Source organism: Hypomesus transpacificus, chromosome 1, assembly GCF_021917145.1.
Source record: "Hypomesus transpacificus isolate Combined female chromosome 1, fHypTra1, whole genome shotgun sequence".
Taxonomy (NCBI): domain Eukaryota; kingdom Metazoa; phylum Chordata; class Actinopteri; order Osmeriformes; family Osmeridae; genus Hypomesus; species Hypomesus transpacificus.
In genome coordinates this window covers 9,441,533-9,457,846 of record NC_061060.1, presented here as the reverse complement: position 1 = coordinate 9,457,846, position 16,314 = coordinate 9,441,533, and the positions used below count along the sequence as shown (strand labels likewise).

Below are 16,314 nucleotides of genomic sequence, written 5' to 3'. Positions count from 1 at the left end.
ATAAAGACTTGTCTATCTCCTGAAAGTGGTCAACACTCCTTATGTGGCCTGTGGGTGTGTTTGAGAACTAAGAAAAAGGGTTATGTAGTTAAATCTCTCACAGAGACCATGTGATCGTTCACATTGATGCTTTATTTTTAATGCCATCCAAAGCCCTCTTATACAGGTTTTGATGTGATATTCAATAGACAGCAGTAGTGGGGGGGTCAGACGGCTGAGCGGTTAGGGAATCGGGCTATTAATCAGAAGGTTGCCGGTTCGAATGAAGTTAGGCATGGCACTTCACCATACTGGGCTGGGGGAATGTCCCTGTACTTACTGTAAGTCGCTCTGGATAAGAGTGTCTAAAATGAGTAAACGTAAATGTAACTAAGTTTAAAAAAATAAATTATACTATTGAGAAAAGCATTGTTGCCAATAAACAGCAACTGACAATTCAAACCTTTTAGACATTGTACTGATACTGGTCTGCTTTTTGTTCAGCCACAACAGGTTTCCTGTATCAGAGTTTCGTCACATGACTGGCACAACATAAGGACAGAAACACTTTTGTTCAATTAGTTTATTCAGTTCGACATTTATTTGTTTACATTGCTATAGTGTTATGATTCACTCAACAGTCTGAATTGGCATAATTCTTGTTTGTACTGAACTGACTCCACAGACCTTGAGGCATTTTTGATTACTGATAGTGCCATGTCGACATTATGGAATATAATTAATAAATAATTCTGAAATCTCTTCAACATACATTTGAGAAAAGTAAACTCTTCAAGTGTGACAGCTAAATGATGTGTGTTGCTTCATCTCTGCTTGTGGATACTGTTTTGTTACATGAACTGTAGCATACTCTGATTGATATCCATGAAAAGTAAGATTTGATCATTTTTCCTTTGATCTAGTACATATTACACATAACATCTAATAGAATAATCTGGTCATCTATACAATTAAGTGGTTTATACATTCTCATGAAAGAGCATTGTATGTATAAGATCATTGTATTTATTAAAGTAGCTATCAGAATAAATACAACATGGATACCAGTTTTAGTATGGACAATAGCAAAGATCAAATTAATTCTACATCAAATATAACATTGTTATTTCTGTAAGAGCAAGGGAAAGCTGTTACACATGTCCATAAAGCACAATCTGTTCTCACAGTCAATCTCTCCTGTCATCAGCGGGTATTCTGCAGTATTTCATTCTCGATGGCAGTGTGATAGTGTTTGTACAAAAGAGAAAGAAATAAAGAGGCATAGAGCTTTATAACTGTGATAATAGCAAGTAGATAATACTGGAAATACAGTACAAGTGCCCTGCTGCTGACCATGTCCGTGGAGTCTATACAAAGAAATATACATGTAACTAAAAGGTTTACAAAGGTTCTCTAAAAAGAAATTAGTACACAATTTGATTTCAAACCAAATGTGTTTAGCTTGCTTCTCCTCTATCCATATTGTAACAGTTGGTATTTCTTACTGTTCAATAGGCTATTAGCTTTCAAATCAATAATTGCATAGCTATGGCTAAAGTTTGGGCAGTGTACAAAACTTTGAACTGTGTCTTCTGTCTAGTGACCCTAGGGCTATTAATCAGGCTAAATGTCAGGTATGCAATGGTAATATTCAGTTTCACTACTTACTGCATCTTGTGCTCAGCACTGTCTGTGAGGTGAGGTGTGTAGGTGTGAATGTACGTGTATGAGTATGTGTATACTTTTTGAACATGATGTAGTCAATATTTTGTTTCATCAGAAGGCACAAGGGTATATAAGCAACATAATGGTGTAACAGAATGAGAGTTTTCATATATTTTCCTGTCTCATTTTGTCATGGGAGCATCAGTGGTTTCCCTACGCACCCACGTCTAATGAGAAAGTCACTCTGCCAAGGTAGCGGTCGGTCTGTGAATCGTTGATGATTCCCTTGCCATTCAGTGTACACTGTACTTGAATGTGGGTGTCAAACTGCACCCCCGCGAAACGCACTGCCACCACTGGAGCTGAGTAGTTCACCTAGGAGACGGGAGATCAGGAACTATATTGTCAATGCCTCTATAACAGTACTCAGGTATGTAGTCAACAACATGATCTAATATTCACAAGCATGTCATCAATCCCTTCATCGTCACACATCAAAAGCAATGACTATGATTGTAAGACAATGTCCTGACTTACATGTCTTAGTTTTCCATAGTAGGGATAGTACGTCAGATCAAATATGTTTTTGGGGAAGAACTGAATTTCTCCAAGGGAATCAGGAGGCCCTTTCTGCAGGAGTGAAGAGTCATCAGTTACATTCTCATGACCACCAGTTTATGGTTAAAGGGCACTTTGAGGTAAAACTGCTGACTGTTACTGTACCCTGACACCACAAGTCACAGCTATAGGTGTGCCTTGACCAGGTAAATACCCAAGAATCTGTAGGAGGAAGTACAAATACAACAATTTAGAAAAGATACAGTGTAAAACTGACACATTTGACTTGTGTCTGTGTTTTCAATCCCATCTCAGCTTGGCTTTATTTCATGTTTGTTTCCTGTCAAGTTTTGAAATGTTTCCATTGGAAATCCAGCTGAGAGCAGCTGTGCATGTACATAGACTTACCGAAAGATAATTTAATACTGAACTTCAAAATGAAAGGTGTGTCTTTCAAGAACTGAAACAACTACCTCGGAACACAGGTTTCACATATGAACATCCAAATGTGGATCACACAGCTGTGCAGAGTGTGACCGTTTGAGTACAGTTACTGGTCCCACAACTCCTACGTTCATGACCCCTCCAGCTTCTGCTCATGTTGGCCTCAAGGTGACGCTGTTTTTCATGTTGACTGCTGACGACTTAACACGTGAACATCTGCAGATGTGCCCAGTGCGTGACTGATTCTCCCTCACCCTATTCATTCGAAGGAGGACGCAGGGCTTTCCCTGGGCAAAGCCAAAGTGAGGGTCCTGGAGACCTGAGCACTGCTCCAACCAGGACCTCTTGAACTGACACGACTTCCTCTCCGCAGCCTCTTCCAGGTCGTCCTGGTGGAAGTACGCGTTGTCATGTGAACACTGGATATTCTTCCTCTCCTGCACACCGTCGTTGTACGCTGGGACAACGCAGGGAGGGGGAAAGGGTGCAAAGAGAAAGGAAGAAGGGGGGCTCCCATAAATAAGAACACAGTGCCAAGGCCAGACCTCAGATTCAGGCAGAGTGACAGAAAAGAGGCACAAAACCCCCCAGCAGTTCTTAATAGAGGCACTGCACCCACAAAAAAGCTTTCCCTTCCCATCATGCACTGCTAGTGGCAGTTGGGTTGAGGGACAATGGAGGAGTTAGAAGGGGGAAGGATTAACTAACTGTGCCCGGCCCGCTCAGTTTGAGCAGTTCTCCAACACTCGTGACATGACTCCAATACAATCAAACAATATTCTGCACTAAGTTTTACAATTTAGTCTTACATTGCTCAGCTAGGAATAGGTTTGCCAAGCATGTTGTTACTTGTAGGTTTGTAACTCACGTTTGAGGTATTCTTCCATGGATTTAGCATACTTCTTCCAGGATTTCCGATCAGAGGCGTTAAAGATGATATCAAAGCCCTCGAGATATGGGGACATCGTCATACCTGCCAAAGGAAACATACAGACAGTCAACTGTGCCGAGATTCAGGTCAATACGACAGACTGAGGGATAGAGGGGTGGAATATGGAGAGACTAGCAAAACAGAGGGCTAGGGAAGAGGGATGGGAGGGTAGGAATGGAGGAATGGGGAGAGTGTTAAAGATGGGGGGAGGCAGGCAGGATGGGGCAGAGGTCATATTTACCTGGTGGCATCACCCTGTCATTGTGGGTAGGATGGTAAGGACTGATAGACCACATGAGGCAGCACATACAGCCACCAAACATGGCCGCCAGGAACAGATACAGTGCTGAATAGAATAAGAGGATAAGGCCTGCAGGGAGGGAAGAGGAAACAGAAAGTATGTTACAACTGTATACATGATAAAAAATGACTAAATTAATATTAATGACAACCTGGAATAGTTCTGCCAAGTTCGGGTTGTACTGTATGTTCTGTATGTGAATAAACAGCTTTCATGCACCCTCTTTTGCATGTGAATGGGAAAAATAATTGGACATCTTTTAGATGTAATTGTTGTTTCTGTCAGGCCTGTCTAGACACTACTGTATTTGCTCAGAATTGTCACTAATTGGTCTAATGATACACATGCAAGAACGGCTTTCAAGAGAAAGTCCCTTCCATCGTTCTCTTTCAAAACTCGCCCAGCTAACCTTATGTGAGAACCCCATGAAAATAGACCCTTGTCCTGTAATTTTCAATTAACAACCATTAGCAACTAATCAAACTAAACGTGAACTAAATGAAATGGCTTTTGCTGCGCAGGCAATTTCACAGAGAACTGGTTGCAGCCAGCCTTGCGTCCCTGTAACCACAAAGGCCTTTCTGTTTGGGCTCAGTGAGAATTCTCCCAGCTGTCCTTTCACTCAGGAACACAGTGAACCTCCGGTTGCCATCGTAGTGACGGTCTTTTGCAGCCATTGAGGCCCAGCCAGCTCCAAGGAGCCTCGATCACCCCACTCTGGTATTGTGTCCCCTCTTACACACTCCTCTCACAGGACACACATCACAGGACTTCAACTCACTCTTTTCTTCAACAGGCACATGGGCCCCATTCCCTTACAAGTATTCACACTGTGGTTAGGCCTCTGAGTAGAGCTCTGGAGTCTGTCTCTCATTGGGTAGGACTTGAAACAAGGATTGCTAGGTTCTGACATGAATGCTAGTAATACACTTTCGCCCAGTACTTTTCACTTTGGTTCTTCTCGGACAAAATTCTACTTCCTGTCCAAGTGTTCAGCCTGAGAATCTTGAACAGAACCTCATTACCCATAAGCCAACAGGATCAAGGCACTACTCTGTCGTCACAGATTTAACAGACCAGTCTAGAAAAGGATCCCCGCCAAGAACACTTGCCTGCCTATAACAGACGGTCGTATGGAAAAAAAACACATGTGCATCTTTTAATGTTCATCCGCATCTACGGAGCCTTGAGCATGCAAGGGTGGGCCCTGGGGTCAAGGGGGCTTTGGGAACGAAGGGTAAGATTTATGAGGAATGTGATTCCTGGCCAGCGCGTGGCCCGGAACAGTGAACTCTCACCAGGGATCTGTCCCCAGGCAGCCTGTTTTTGTCAGGATTGCTCTGAGTCGTCTGTGCACCTATGTAAACATGGTGCTCAGGGACACACACACACTCGCAGCACAGTGAGCAGAGGCAAGGGACTAAACTGGGGGAGGGAGGCACATGTCCAACCCCCCACTCCTCCCCCCCCCAACTCCAACCCTCCCCAACTAACTATAGAGTTCAATATATTATCTAACTATTTATCTTTCTCAGATGAAGCCTATATAAATATCACAAAACATACTTTTTCATACTTGTTCTCTCTGTCTACTTACTCCAGCTCTTTCCGGAGCGACCCATGAACTCCCTGGTCTCTGCGTTCCATAGATAGGTCTTCACGTCGTCTATTTTCTCATGGAGTGTTCGCTGGGGGACGGGCCTTCGCTTCCATTTCTCAAAGTTCAGGTCCTCCTGTTCCAGAGGCTGGTGCTCTGCCAGGTCATCCTGCTCCTCCTCCAGCTCGTACCCTACCCCATGCTTCTGTGCCACCTCAGCAGACTGGCAGAGGGAACACAGAGGTGGTGGTGGTGGTGGTGGGGGGATGGGGGTAAGGAGGGGGTGAGGGGGTGAGGGTGGGGTGGGGTTGCAAATCAGTTGAAAGATTAAAAAGCTAAGGTGTTTAATTGATAGTTGATGTGATGGTCAAACCCCATTTTGGATCAAATGAACCCTCAACCCTGGCGGCCCTGTTTGGGAGATTGGTGCTTCACAGAGTGGACCCTCCTGCTTTGAGCAGCAGCTGCAGCAGAGCTAGAGGGTCATTCTGACTGCCAGATGTTACACACGAACTTCTAGTGTCCAGGGGCCAGCACAGGTCCCAGCGGAACCATGTATTTTTTTTAAAGCCACTTGAATGTCACATCTCTCGCAAGACCATTTCCTGACAAAGAAATACAAATCTGCAAAGTAGTGTTTAGACTAGTATATTATGGATTTGTGGATCAGATAATTCCACGTATCAGTCATAAGACATTTTCTTTATGTGGAAATTATCCCAAGGAGACCGCAGCCAGTAAAACAATGAATAGCGTAGACTATATCCCATTCCTTGCTGCCCTGCAGGCTTGGTAGACTTACTGGATTTGGTGACAAGTTTCCAAGGAGCTCCTCTTCAGCCCCTCCCTCGGTAGATTTGGGGTCCATGATTCTTCACAGAGAAGAAAGGTACTTGTTAAACCAATCACATCTACCGTCCCCAGCGAATTAAAGCGACACATCCGTAACAGCTATAGAAAGTTCTCCAAATTAATCGCAATTACAGCTATACATATATGTATATATAGCCTACTGAATTATTTCATACAGCAAGTAAAAGTATTTTAAACTGTTCAGCAAATGATACCGTTATACAAGCCAATAAGTAATACTTTTACCAAAAAACAATTACAACTAAACAAACATACCTGAAGTTTTCTCTTAAAGGAAAACGTCGGTGAATGTATCAGGCCCTCTTGGCCTTAGTAGAACGAATTCTAAGTTGGTCAAAAAGTGTTTTTTGATTTCATTAGAAAGTTTTACGCACGCATCAAGAGCCGGGCGCTGAGGACCTCCTCTCAACTAAGCGCTCATCATAGTGAATGAATACATACTAAGAGGGAGAATAACTGGGGGTGGGATTTGGACACCAAGAGTTTTTTTTAATCCCCAAAGAACTTTGGCAACGGTAGAGGCTCATGCACTGCATTCTACACACGCACTCAAAAGTGCCATTGTCTGCTGGGCTGAAGTTAAGACTGATGCAAAGCCCCGGCTCATCAAAAATAATAGGGGCCTGGCTATATCCTTCAACATGCGATCGTCAATCAAACTCTGTATGCAAGCTACATGGTTTTTGTTTTGTTTGTTGGTTTTTAATGTATGCGAACAATTTAGCTTCAGATCCAGAATTTTAACATAGGCAAGTTGTGGATGTAAGACATGTCCAATAAGCTGTTTTTTTATTGTGTTGGCATAATATAGCATAACTAAAGCATGGACTGCAAGAAACGTTAAAAGTCTTTGCGTAAGCTTTTCAAAAGCTGTCTTCGGACGTTTAAGCAGTCCCCATCCTTAGAGCTATCTGTACTCCAGTCACGTAGCCTACCGTGCCGTTAGGCCATGGACTTTCTGGTCTGTTTTTTTATGAAAGGCGTTATGCCGTCATGGAAAAAAATCTATTCTCCGTTACAGACCGTTTTTTAACCAAGTCATTTTGTGAGAATGCAGAGACAAAAACAGAATGCCAGGACCTTTCATATGAATTCGTTTGGATTATTTAACGTACAAGACTATTATTTTACTGAAAGTTAATTATTTACATTTACATTTAGTTATTTAGCAGATGCTCTTATCCAGAGCGACTTACAGTAAATACAGGGACATTCCCCCCGAGGCAAGTAGGGTGAAGTGCCTTGTCCAAGGCCACAACGTCATTTGGCGCGGCGGGGAATCGATCCGGCAACCTACCCGACTCCCTCACCGTTCAGCCATCTGACTCCCAATTATGATGAGGTGTTTAGCATATTCTAAATAATAGCCTACAGGTATGCTAGCTTTTCAAACAGGCCTAACCAACTGATCACTGTCATTTGTTTATAATTAAATTGTTTACGTATAGGCATATTGCAATATGGGGCATAGCCTAGGCTACTTTAGATTACCCGTGGACATTTTAGATTATTATTTTTTCTTCAACCAAGTCACTGTAGCTTTCCAACATAACTGATCAGTTTTCCATCATATTATCTTTGAGCAAGTTCTTTCAGTAGGCTATGGCATAAGGTGGCGCTCGAACATCTCCAATACAAGGCAAGAAGCCGAACAATTTATTAGCCTGCAGTACACTTTGGATCCTCATTCTTAACATTAAGTTATCATGAATTTTTGGTAGGTTAAGCAAACAATGTGACACAAGCCCGACAAGCATACGAAAAATGAGCCCACAACTGAAAAGGACATTTGCATGCGTGATAGAACGTTGCAACGTAGCCTATTTGATAGTTAGATAGTGTAGGCGTTTTCAATAGAAGGATACCATTGTAGGATACAATGGGCTGTAATTTAGCACGTTATTATCTTTTACAAATCACATTGATAGGGAATTGTTGTTATTATAAATACGTTGTTATGATGGCCTACTACTTTATTTGACTTACATGTTTTTATTAACCAGAGTGTGATCACATGTTAAGGATTTCTGTTGCCAGTTATTCAACTTCGCACGTCTGTAATACACAGACACGAGCCAAGCAAGCTGTGCATGCGCAAAGCTAAGCACTACACTAGAGAAAAGCAGAGCGCATGGACATGCGGAGAGATGAAGGTGGACATGTCAATAGACACAGATGTAAATGTGACAGCGACGGCGGGAAGACGTCTGCAATCAGAGAATGACACTGCAAGCAAAGTTGGCGTATACTTTATTTCATAGCAGTAAACAATTATTTGATACTCTAATTAAGTATCTAGTTTATAACCTTGAATCATAATCTTAGGCCCATCGCGCGATTTCCAAAATGCCTTCTGTTCAGAACCAACAAGCCAATGGACTAACGCTCTCCGACACTACTATGGGTATGTGCGCAAGGTCAACAGCATGGGTGCAGCACTTTTAAGGGTTATGGGGCAGTGTTTTGGGCAAAGAAAGATCAAATATCGCATTGATCACAACATATTTTGTCGGGAGAAAGAAGTGGGTGTATACCTTGTTGTCTTTGTGTTGCCATCTTTAAATAGAACTAAAGTCTACGATAAGATCTGAGGAGGTAATTGATTCAGGTATCAAGACAACAAAATGTCCGTAACATGGTTTTAGCGAAATACAGAATGCATGGTTAATGAAAAAGGGCAAATCTCCTTATATTACATCATCTTCCATTTCTAAGGCCACCGCCTTTGCAGGTGCTGCCACATTAGATAAGACGAATACAGCTATGGTGACATGGCGTTTGGTGAAGTGAAATATTATTATCACATTATCACAAAATTATAACGCTACATGCACACCGTTTTTAATGTAATATTTAGCAATTAAAGCAACATTTTTCAATCATGCTACTCATTGTATCAATAGGCTGATCATTCTTCAAATAGTTGCATTTTTGATTTGGAAAATACATTGTTTTTCATAAGGTATCAAAATTTGTCAACACAAAACAACATATAAGATGGCAGATGATGACGTCCGGCATGCAGCGGCTCAAGGCACACAAGTTGGAATTGGTATCTTCACCTTGAGTGCACTGTGGGTGTTCATGCCTAGCCTTTTTGTTTTGCAGGATCATTTAAGAGGAGGAAAAGGAAGTCCATAATGGTCACAGTGATGCTGCTCATTGTATCTGTCCTCATCCTTATATTTGGACTTGCTGCCACCACCAGGACACAGAACATTACAGTGGGCGGCTATTACCCTGGAGTCATAGTGAGTACAAAACTGAAGTCAACCTTCAGCTGAACAAAGCTAATGAATATGTTAGGTATTTGTGAAACTGGCTGTATTCATTCTTGTTTCTGTAGAACCAAGCCTCAGGTTTCAAAGCGGTGAATTTCCACACATTTATTATTCAGCATTGTTGGCATTAATGGCTGAGAGACGTACTCAATACGCCATAAATCAGGCTTCACCGCCCAAACGTTTACACTTCCAGCAGTCTGTCTCGGGACCATGCAAAAAGGTTGAAGAGTTTATGATAGTGATGGAGAAGAATAAATAATCTATTATTAATCAAATCTTTGGGGATTTTTTCCAGGAACAATACCACTTTAGATTTCAAGAAGAAACAGTGTGAGAATATAGGCCAGATATTAAATAACAATAACATGATACACTGCAACATGATATTCAGATATCGTTCACTGACAGCAAGATTAAACACGACTTTGTGGCACCTGAGATGTTTTCTCATGCAGTTATTTAAATGTGCTGACAAACTCTTTGTCAGCTGAAAATTAGCTGACAAAGAGTTTGTGGGCATTATTGTGCTACACATTGTACTGCTTTACCATTCCATTTAAAACACAGATTTCTAATAAAAAATGTTCTCTCTTTTCAGCTGGGCTTTGGCTCCTTTCTGGGAATCATCGGGGCCCATTTGATAGAAAATAAGAGGCAGATGGTAAGAAGGTTTATATTACACATGAGCTTTCGTATCTGTTTCTCTACCATGGGTCTCTAGAGCTCTGTAAACACACACCATTAAGCCATTCTTCAAGCTACATTTAACTTGAGTCTGAAACCCAAATTATGTTGTTTGTGTTGTTTGTCACTGACACAAACATACTTGATATTCCGTGGCAAAAAACAGCTGGCTGGAAGGGGTATATGGTGGATATTGGACTGTGTATCCCAGGCTTCTTGCTAGATGCATCCAGAAATAGACCAGTGTAAGCGGAGGAGGACTGACATCCTTGCTGGAATGTACAGAAGGAACTCCAGATGAGAGCAACAAGACGTGATCCAGCCCTGCCACTCTTCAGATGAAGAATGTTTGGTGTCAGACAGCCTGTGCTCCCATGCACCCCATACAAAGATTAGACAAGGGGAAGATAGCTCAAAGATCCCCATTGCCTCCCTCCCAAACCACCCCCACCAACTTAAGTGCACGCACAGAGAAGCCGTATCAAAAAATATATGCAAATATGAGATGCACCATCCATGTCTTCCAGGGAACACTTCGTTAATGGAAGTCAGTATTTACAGTGTCATGTTTAAATTTGGAAATAATCTTGTTACCATTTGAAAGCGGATGTGTACTACTAAAATTACCATACTGGTATATATATTCACATACTAGTACTGCAGAGGAAACCTTTACTCTAGTACAAATCCGATGTTGCCATTAGCTGTAGATTTAATTTGGTCATCTTTGAAGGGTAGGGTAATGTGTAACTGAATAAGTGCTGTCTTTCTTTGAGAAGTGAAAGGAAGGGAGGTGAGGGTAGAGGGGGAGGTGAGGGAAGAGGGGGAGGTGAGGGAAGAGGGGGAGGTGAGGGAAGAGGGGGGGGGTGAGGGAAGAGGGGGAGGTGAGGGAAGAGGGGGAGGTGAGGGAAGAGGGGGAGGTGAGGGAAGAGGGGGAGGTGAGGGTAGAGGGGGAGGTGAGGGAAGAGGGGGAGGTGAGGGGAGCAGTGCCTGAAAAGAGCCAGGCATGGTGCCAGAGGTGGGGCACCTCTGGAGCAGGGTGACAACAAGAGAGCTCTCAATCACCTGTCGTCCTTTACCCACCCTCAATGTCCCTGCCCCTATCCGCCCCTACCCTACCCTGCCCAACCTCCCTCCCTCCTCTGTCTTGTCTTCCTGCACCCAGGGACATTCAGATGCACAGACACCCCCAACAACCCCAGGGGTTGCACTTTCAGTGACTTATTTGCACAGGCACAGACAAACACACTCATTTTTGGAGTATTTTGATGCAGGAGGTAAGGTATATGCTTTGAGACGCACACTTGTGACTTGCTGTTGTAAGGAAGGGTTCATGTCTGAGTGAATGACATTGACATTTCCTTTCTCTCATACAGCTGGTGGCTTCCATAGTGTTCATCAGTTTTGGAGTGGTAGCTGCCTTTTGCTGTGCCATTGTAGATGGGGTTTTTGCTGCAAGACACATCGTGAGTATCGGAAAACCACACTTACTTTAAAAGTCAACACAATTATGCTATACACAAATGTGCCCTGACCAAATATATTTACAGGACTGTAATTACTGTGCCTTATCTGTATTAAGAAGTAGAAACGTTGATTATATTGGTAATTAAATAATGGAAGAAGAAAGGAATGGATAGCCCTCTTGTAAAAATCAATGACCGCACTTTAAGACCATAGATCATAGGATGATGCTTCCCATTGATGGGGTTTCAGTGTGCTGTGTGTCCATGGTAACTTGTTGTACAACAGGATCTCCGGCCCCTGAATGCTGGTCGCTGTGACTACCATTCCAGTGAGACTTCATCGGAACTGGATGTGAGTAAACACCCGTTCCTATTTGGATGTTATAGTTATATCATTTAAAAGTGATTAGAACAACTGATGGTGCCGTTTAAACTGCAGATTAAAAGTCATTATTCAGAGAGAGAGAGAGAGAGAGAGAGATAGAGAGATAAAAAAAAATGCTTGCTATGATAAAAAAGACTGTTTAATTACCAGGTTCCATGCCAAACATCATCACGTGTATCTTGTAACCTGCGTGTGAAAAGCAAAACCTGTTACTGCTGTGACCTCTACAACTGTGGGAAGTGAGTATGCCAAATATGTCCTTATATGATTGTTATTGTGAGCCTTTAGAACAATTTGATTAGTTGACTTTGATTGTTTCTATTGGCTATTTTTGTTATTTTTTTAAGCGAGCAGCATTGGAAAAGAAATGTCTTTTTCACTTATTTTTCAGAGATCATCCTTTTATGGTACCTCAGAATAAAGATGTTTTGAAAAAGTTCAGGAAAACGTCCATGATTTGGAAGTAGGTCCCTTTCTTTTAGTGGTAGTCATTGACAACCCATGTGTCCTTGTTGTGGCTGAATGAACTCTAGTGCTATAGCTGTGTAACTGTCTGTCTGTGACCCACCATAGTCAAGTGTGGATGTCATTTATCCTGCATGTCCTGGTTCCTCTGTCTGTCTGACAGAAGCCCAGGCCTCATCCATCCCAGCCCTCTTTTTTAGCAGTTGCCGGTTCCCTTCATTCCAACTTGTTTTGTAGACCCACAGTGGTTTTATAGCCAAAGACCCTTTGATGTACTCCTATACTTAGATTCATTTAGGCATCAAACAAATGTAATCTGGTGTCAGGTACCCAAGGACTGTCGGAACATGCTGGCACGTCCATTTCAGACCACAGTAACTGTAACTGAATACAATGGTTTTTATTGCTCTATGTCGGCATTCTCTTTCTTTCTGTCCCTGCCTCCTTGCTACTTCCTTTCCCGTGTACGTGTCTCACCCACTGGGCCAGCCGTGTGGAGCTGATGGGGGGCTACCATGAGTACACGGAGGTGAGGAGCTGTGAGGACGTGGTGCACCTCTACCACCTGCTGTGGTCCGCCACCATCCTCAACATCGTTGCTCTCTTCCTGGGCATCATCACAGCAGCTGTGCTGGGGGGCTTCAAAGACATGGTAAGACACATCAGCACTAGCTTGACTCACTCAGCGGAAGAAGAAAACCACCACAGACAAGGGGGTTGTTATTCATCAGTCGTTGGGAGTCTGCTGATCTCAACTTTTCTACAATAGACAGTTGGTGTATGTATAGACTAATTCTCTTTCACCTTGTGGCCAGATCCCTGTCCCAGATTCATGTGAACCTGAGGCCATCCCAGCTCCTGTCCGGCCAGAGGACTCGAATCCCAGCACCTCGCTCACCTCCTACTACAACACTGCCCCCTGCCTGCCACCTTACACTGCATACGACCTGCAGGTAACACTCTCTACAACGCCACACTTGACTGAATCAATTCAAATGTATTTATAATGATGGCGGATAAACCCTAAGAAGTGTTCCCTTGTGTCTCCTTAGGGTTCCGCCATGTTTCCCGACTCCTCGGGCCTCTCTGATGACTCCCAGTCTGGAGCTAGCCACATGTGGCCCACCATGATCCCCCCACGCTACTCCCCCCCCTACTACCCCCCTGATGAGAAGCCCCCTCCATACAGCCCCTAGGCTGGGGGCTGCCTCCCCCAATCCCTTGCCCTGTTGCCAGACACCAAGGCACCATGGGCATTGATAATGGGTGCTACTGGACCCCTGGATCATCGATCTCAAAGGGAACTACTATCTGGCACTTCGGAGGACTGCTCCTGAGAAGCGAGCTGAGAGCAGTGTGGTTGTTGTTGTTGTGTACAGAGACAAGGAAAGACAAAGAGCATGAGTCGGTGGTGTGACTAGCAGTGAGTACAGTTCATTAGAGCCAAGTCAAGGAGGAAGACTGCGAGGACACCCTTATCCTATTTAGGCTATTTGAATACAGTTCTGCCCTTGGTAGAAGGCATAACAAGTGTCATCTTTGGTATGCACACACCCTCCCCTCAGCATAATCTCTCCTAAATGAGACAAGCTCTTGAGATGGAACTGTTACGGATCTGCCTTAATATCTGTGGACTTCCAGAGCTCTACCAGTCTGTCATCACCATCTGATGCCTGATCTCTCCATAGACAATCCTTTCCTGTTGTTTCATGCCTCCCTATGTTTGATCTGCCTCAGCACATGGATAACTTCCTGTCCTAACTGGCTGTACAGTCCCTATTGTATTCACTGGCATTCCGCAAGTGGCATGACTGGTGTGAGGAGGGTAGTTAGATATGTCTTGTTTGTGAATGAATAGCACGAGTACTGTACTCAACTTGTATGAACACTATGTTAGCCTACTTGCGAGTATTTGCTTGTCTTCTCGTACTTCAATTTGGGGCATCTAGATCTCAATAACTGTACAGAGATGTCTAGTGTTTTCCCCTGTAGGACTAAAAGCTTACCGGCTGTGATTAACAGCACATGATCACAATACATTCAATGTTAGCCGTGATAAAACGGTTTCATACTTAAAATAACCTGTATAAAAGTCAACAATATCTCAGTGTAATGAAAACAGAACCTATGTGAAACATGGTTCCTTTATCTCTTAATTTATGGCTCATTCTAGTGTTACTTAGTATTTTATTCTCAAGAATGTGAGCAGGGTTAACACATATTACAAACTGAGCTGTTTTTTTTATGGGAAAACATGGTCTACAGTGCAAACTATCATTGTACTCTCTAGATGTCAGCACAGCTACTGCAAAAGCTGCACAGGGAGTTTGCTCTCATTATCGTCTCCCTCTAGGTAGAATGTGATATTACCCTTACAGTATATACACAGAATGCTATGTTGAGTGTTAAAGTCTTAGTCACAGAAGCCCATCTCCAAGTGATATGCAACCTCAGTAATACCCAATTGATTTTGTCAGCTCTATCACTTACTGTTTACATTCAATTATTTGATCATCACTTCCTCAGGGGCTGAAGAAGGACTTTGGCTGACTTAAGTCTGTGATTTATTTGCTATTAAAGGTTGTTTTGTGTATAACATTTGTAATGTTTTGCTTTCAGTAGCAAAACTGTAAACACTTAACTATATTATTGTTTATTGTTTTTACTCTTTCAAAACAGCACTATAAAAACAACTTTTCCTCCATCACATGGCTGTAATGTAGCACCTTCCTAGCTTTTAGATAGAGCTGTAGTTTGTGACGGAGCAACTGGAAAACGAAAACGGAATGGAGCAGCATGAAAAAAAGGACTACAATCATTTGTACTGTGTTTATTATTTATTACTCTAGCACTATGATCTAATAAATAAATTTAAACAAGAAAAATGTTAAAATACAAAAAAAGGTTTTAAGAACAATTATATGTACAGGATCCACCACGGTTAGTTTTTAAACATTAAAGTCAAAGGTGCTTTTAATGTATGACACTGTAGCTGTACAAAATCCAATTCAATTTGACTAGACTACACATTGACAACATAGGTATTTGATGAAAAAAATACTATAAAAGAACTGTCTGTAGTAACCTCCTGTGTAAGTGCTATAACTCTATACACTGAGTAATGGAAGTTCTTGATAACCTATTTAGGCAATCTGTATTCAGAGAAAAGGCAGATTTTGGCTTTCTTTAGACCAAATGACCTTAAAACACAAAGATATGGCCAGCATATGAAAGGGAAAAAGGTCCAAATTAAATATGCATGTCAAGTATTGAACAGACTTCAATATCCAATGGTAACTTTATCACTTAAATAATTGACAAAACTTTTTTCTGGTGGAATAACCTTGTGCACTTTCTGTCACACATATCTTTCGATTTTCGAAATAAAATAAATTCTATACAAACAGGGAAGTGAGACAATATTAAATCAGACATTCCAAGTCTCAGAAATCAATTAATAAAACAAGGGTTATCTCATACAGACATATAAGGGGGAACTAAGAATTCAAAGTACTTAAGTGAACTTTCCCTTTGATTAATCCATTGTGCATACATACAGAAAGATGTATTGAGACTACAATCTGTCACAGAATACAGAAAAAGGATCCTAGTGATATCTAGATCATTCCACGTGATTGCCATAATAAGGTATAGAACGTATACTTTGCAACACCATTCTGCT

At 42.2% G+C, this 16,314-nt stretch overlaps 2 protein-coding genes across 4 annotated transcripts; one reads left to right on the top strand and one right to left on the bottom strand.

Moving 5' to 3' along the window:
- Nucleotides 1–1,453: 1,453 nt before the first annotated feature.
- On the bottom strand, nt 1,454–6,771 carry atp1b4 (ATPase Na+/K+ transporting subunit beta 4). Its single transcript, XM_047025040.1, has 9 exons — nt 6,604–6,771; nt 6,278–6,347; nt 5,476–5,698; nt 3,819–3,947; nt 3,515–3,619; nt 2,901–3,103; nt 2,368–2,424; nt 2,182–2,274; nt 1,454–2,019 (listed from the first exon to the last, which is right to left on the bottom strand). Exons 2-9 carry the CDS (start codon nt 6,341–6,343, stop codon nt 1,858–1,860), a joined length of 1,038 nt encoding a protein of 345 aa, XP_046880996.1. The 5' UTR covers nt 6,344–6,347; nt 6,604–6,771; the 3' UTR covers nt 1,454–1,857.
- A 1,700-nt stretch (nt 6,772–8,471) lies between these two features.
- Nucleotides 8,472–15,194, top strand: tmem255a (transmembrane protein 255A). 3 transcript variants are annotated; one of them, XM_047034684.1, is made up of 10 exons: nt 8,472–8,752; nt 9,457–9,599; nt 10,231–10,293; nt 11,693–11,782; nt 12,069–12,134; nt 12,318–12,406; nt 12,559–12,630; nt 13,122–13,284; nt 13,448–13,585; nt 13,685–15,194. In XM_047034684.1, the coding sequence occupies exons 1-10, from the start codon at nt 8,695–8,697 to the stop codon at nt 13,826–13,828; spliced, it is 1,026 nt and encodes a 341-aa protein (XP_046890640.1). In that variant the 5' UTR covers nt 8,472–8,694; the 3' UTR covers nt 13,829–15,194. The 3 variants fall into 3 exon arrangements, with proteins under 3 accessions (XP_046890640.1, XP_046890559.1, XP_046890727.1); XM_047034603.1 differs by having other exon boundaries at nt 13,116–13,284; nt 13,685–13,888; XM_047034771.1 differs by lacking the exon at nt 12,559–12,630 and having other exon boundaries at nt 13,116–13,284; nt 13,685–13,888.
- Nucleotides 15,195–16,314: the final 1,120 nt, after the last annotated feature.

Bases quoted from the DNA above. Each gene is read 5' to 3' on its own strand.
- tmem255a (XM_047034603.1), top strand. From the start codon at position 8,695: ATGCCTTCTGTTCAGAACCAACAAGCCAATGGACTAACGCTCTCCGAC. The intron at 11,783-12,068 runs GTGAGTATCGGA...GTTGTACAACAG, and splicing joins TTTTTGCTGCAAGACACATC to GATCTCCGGCCCCTGAATGC. The intron at 12,407-12,558 runs GTGAGTATGCCA...CTTATTTTTCAG, and splicing joins GACCTCTACAACTGTGGGAA to AGATCATCCTTTTATGGTAC.
- atp1b4 (XM_047025040.1), bottom strand. From the start codon at position 6,343: ATGGACCCCAAATCTACCGAGGGAGGGGCTGAAGAGGAGCTCCTTGGA. The intron at 2,425-2,900 runs GTGAGGGAGAAT...TTCCTCCTACAG, and splicing joins TCCTCCTTCGAATGAATAGG to ATTCTTGGGTATTTACCTGG. The intron at 2,020-2,181 runs GTAAGTCAGGAC...CCCGTCTCCTAG, and splicing joins ACTATGGAAAACTAAGACAT to GTGAACTACTCAGCTCCAGT.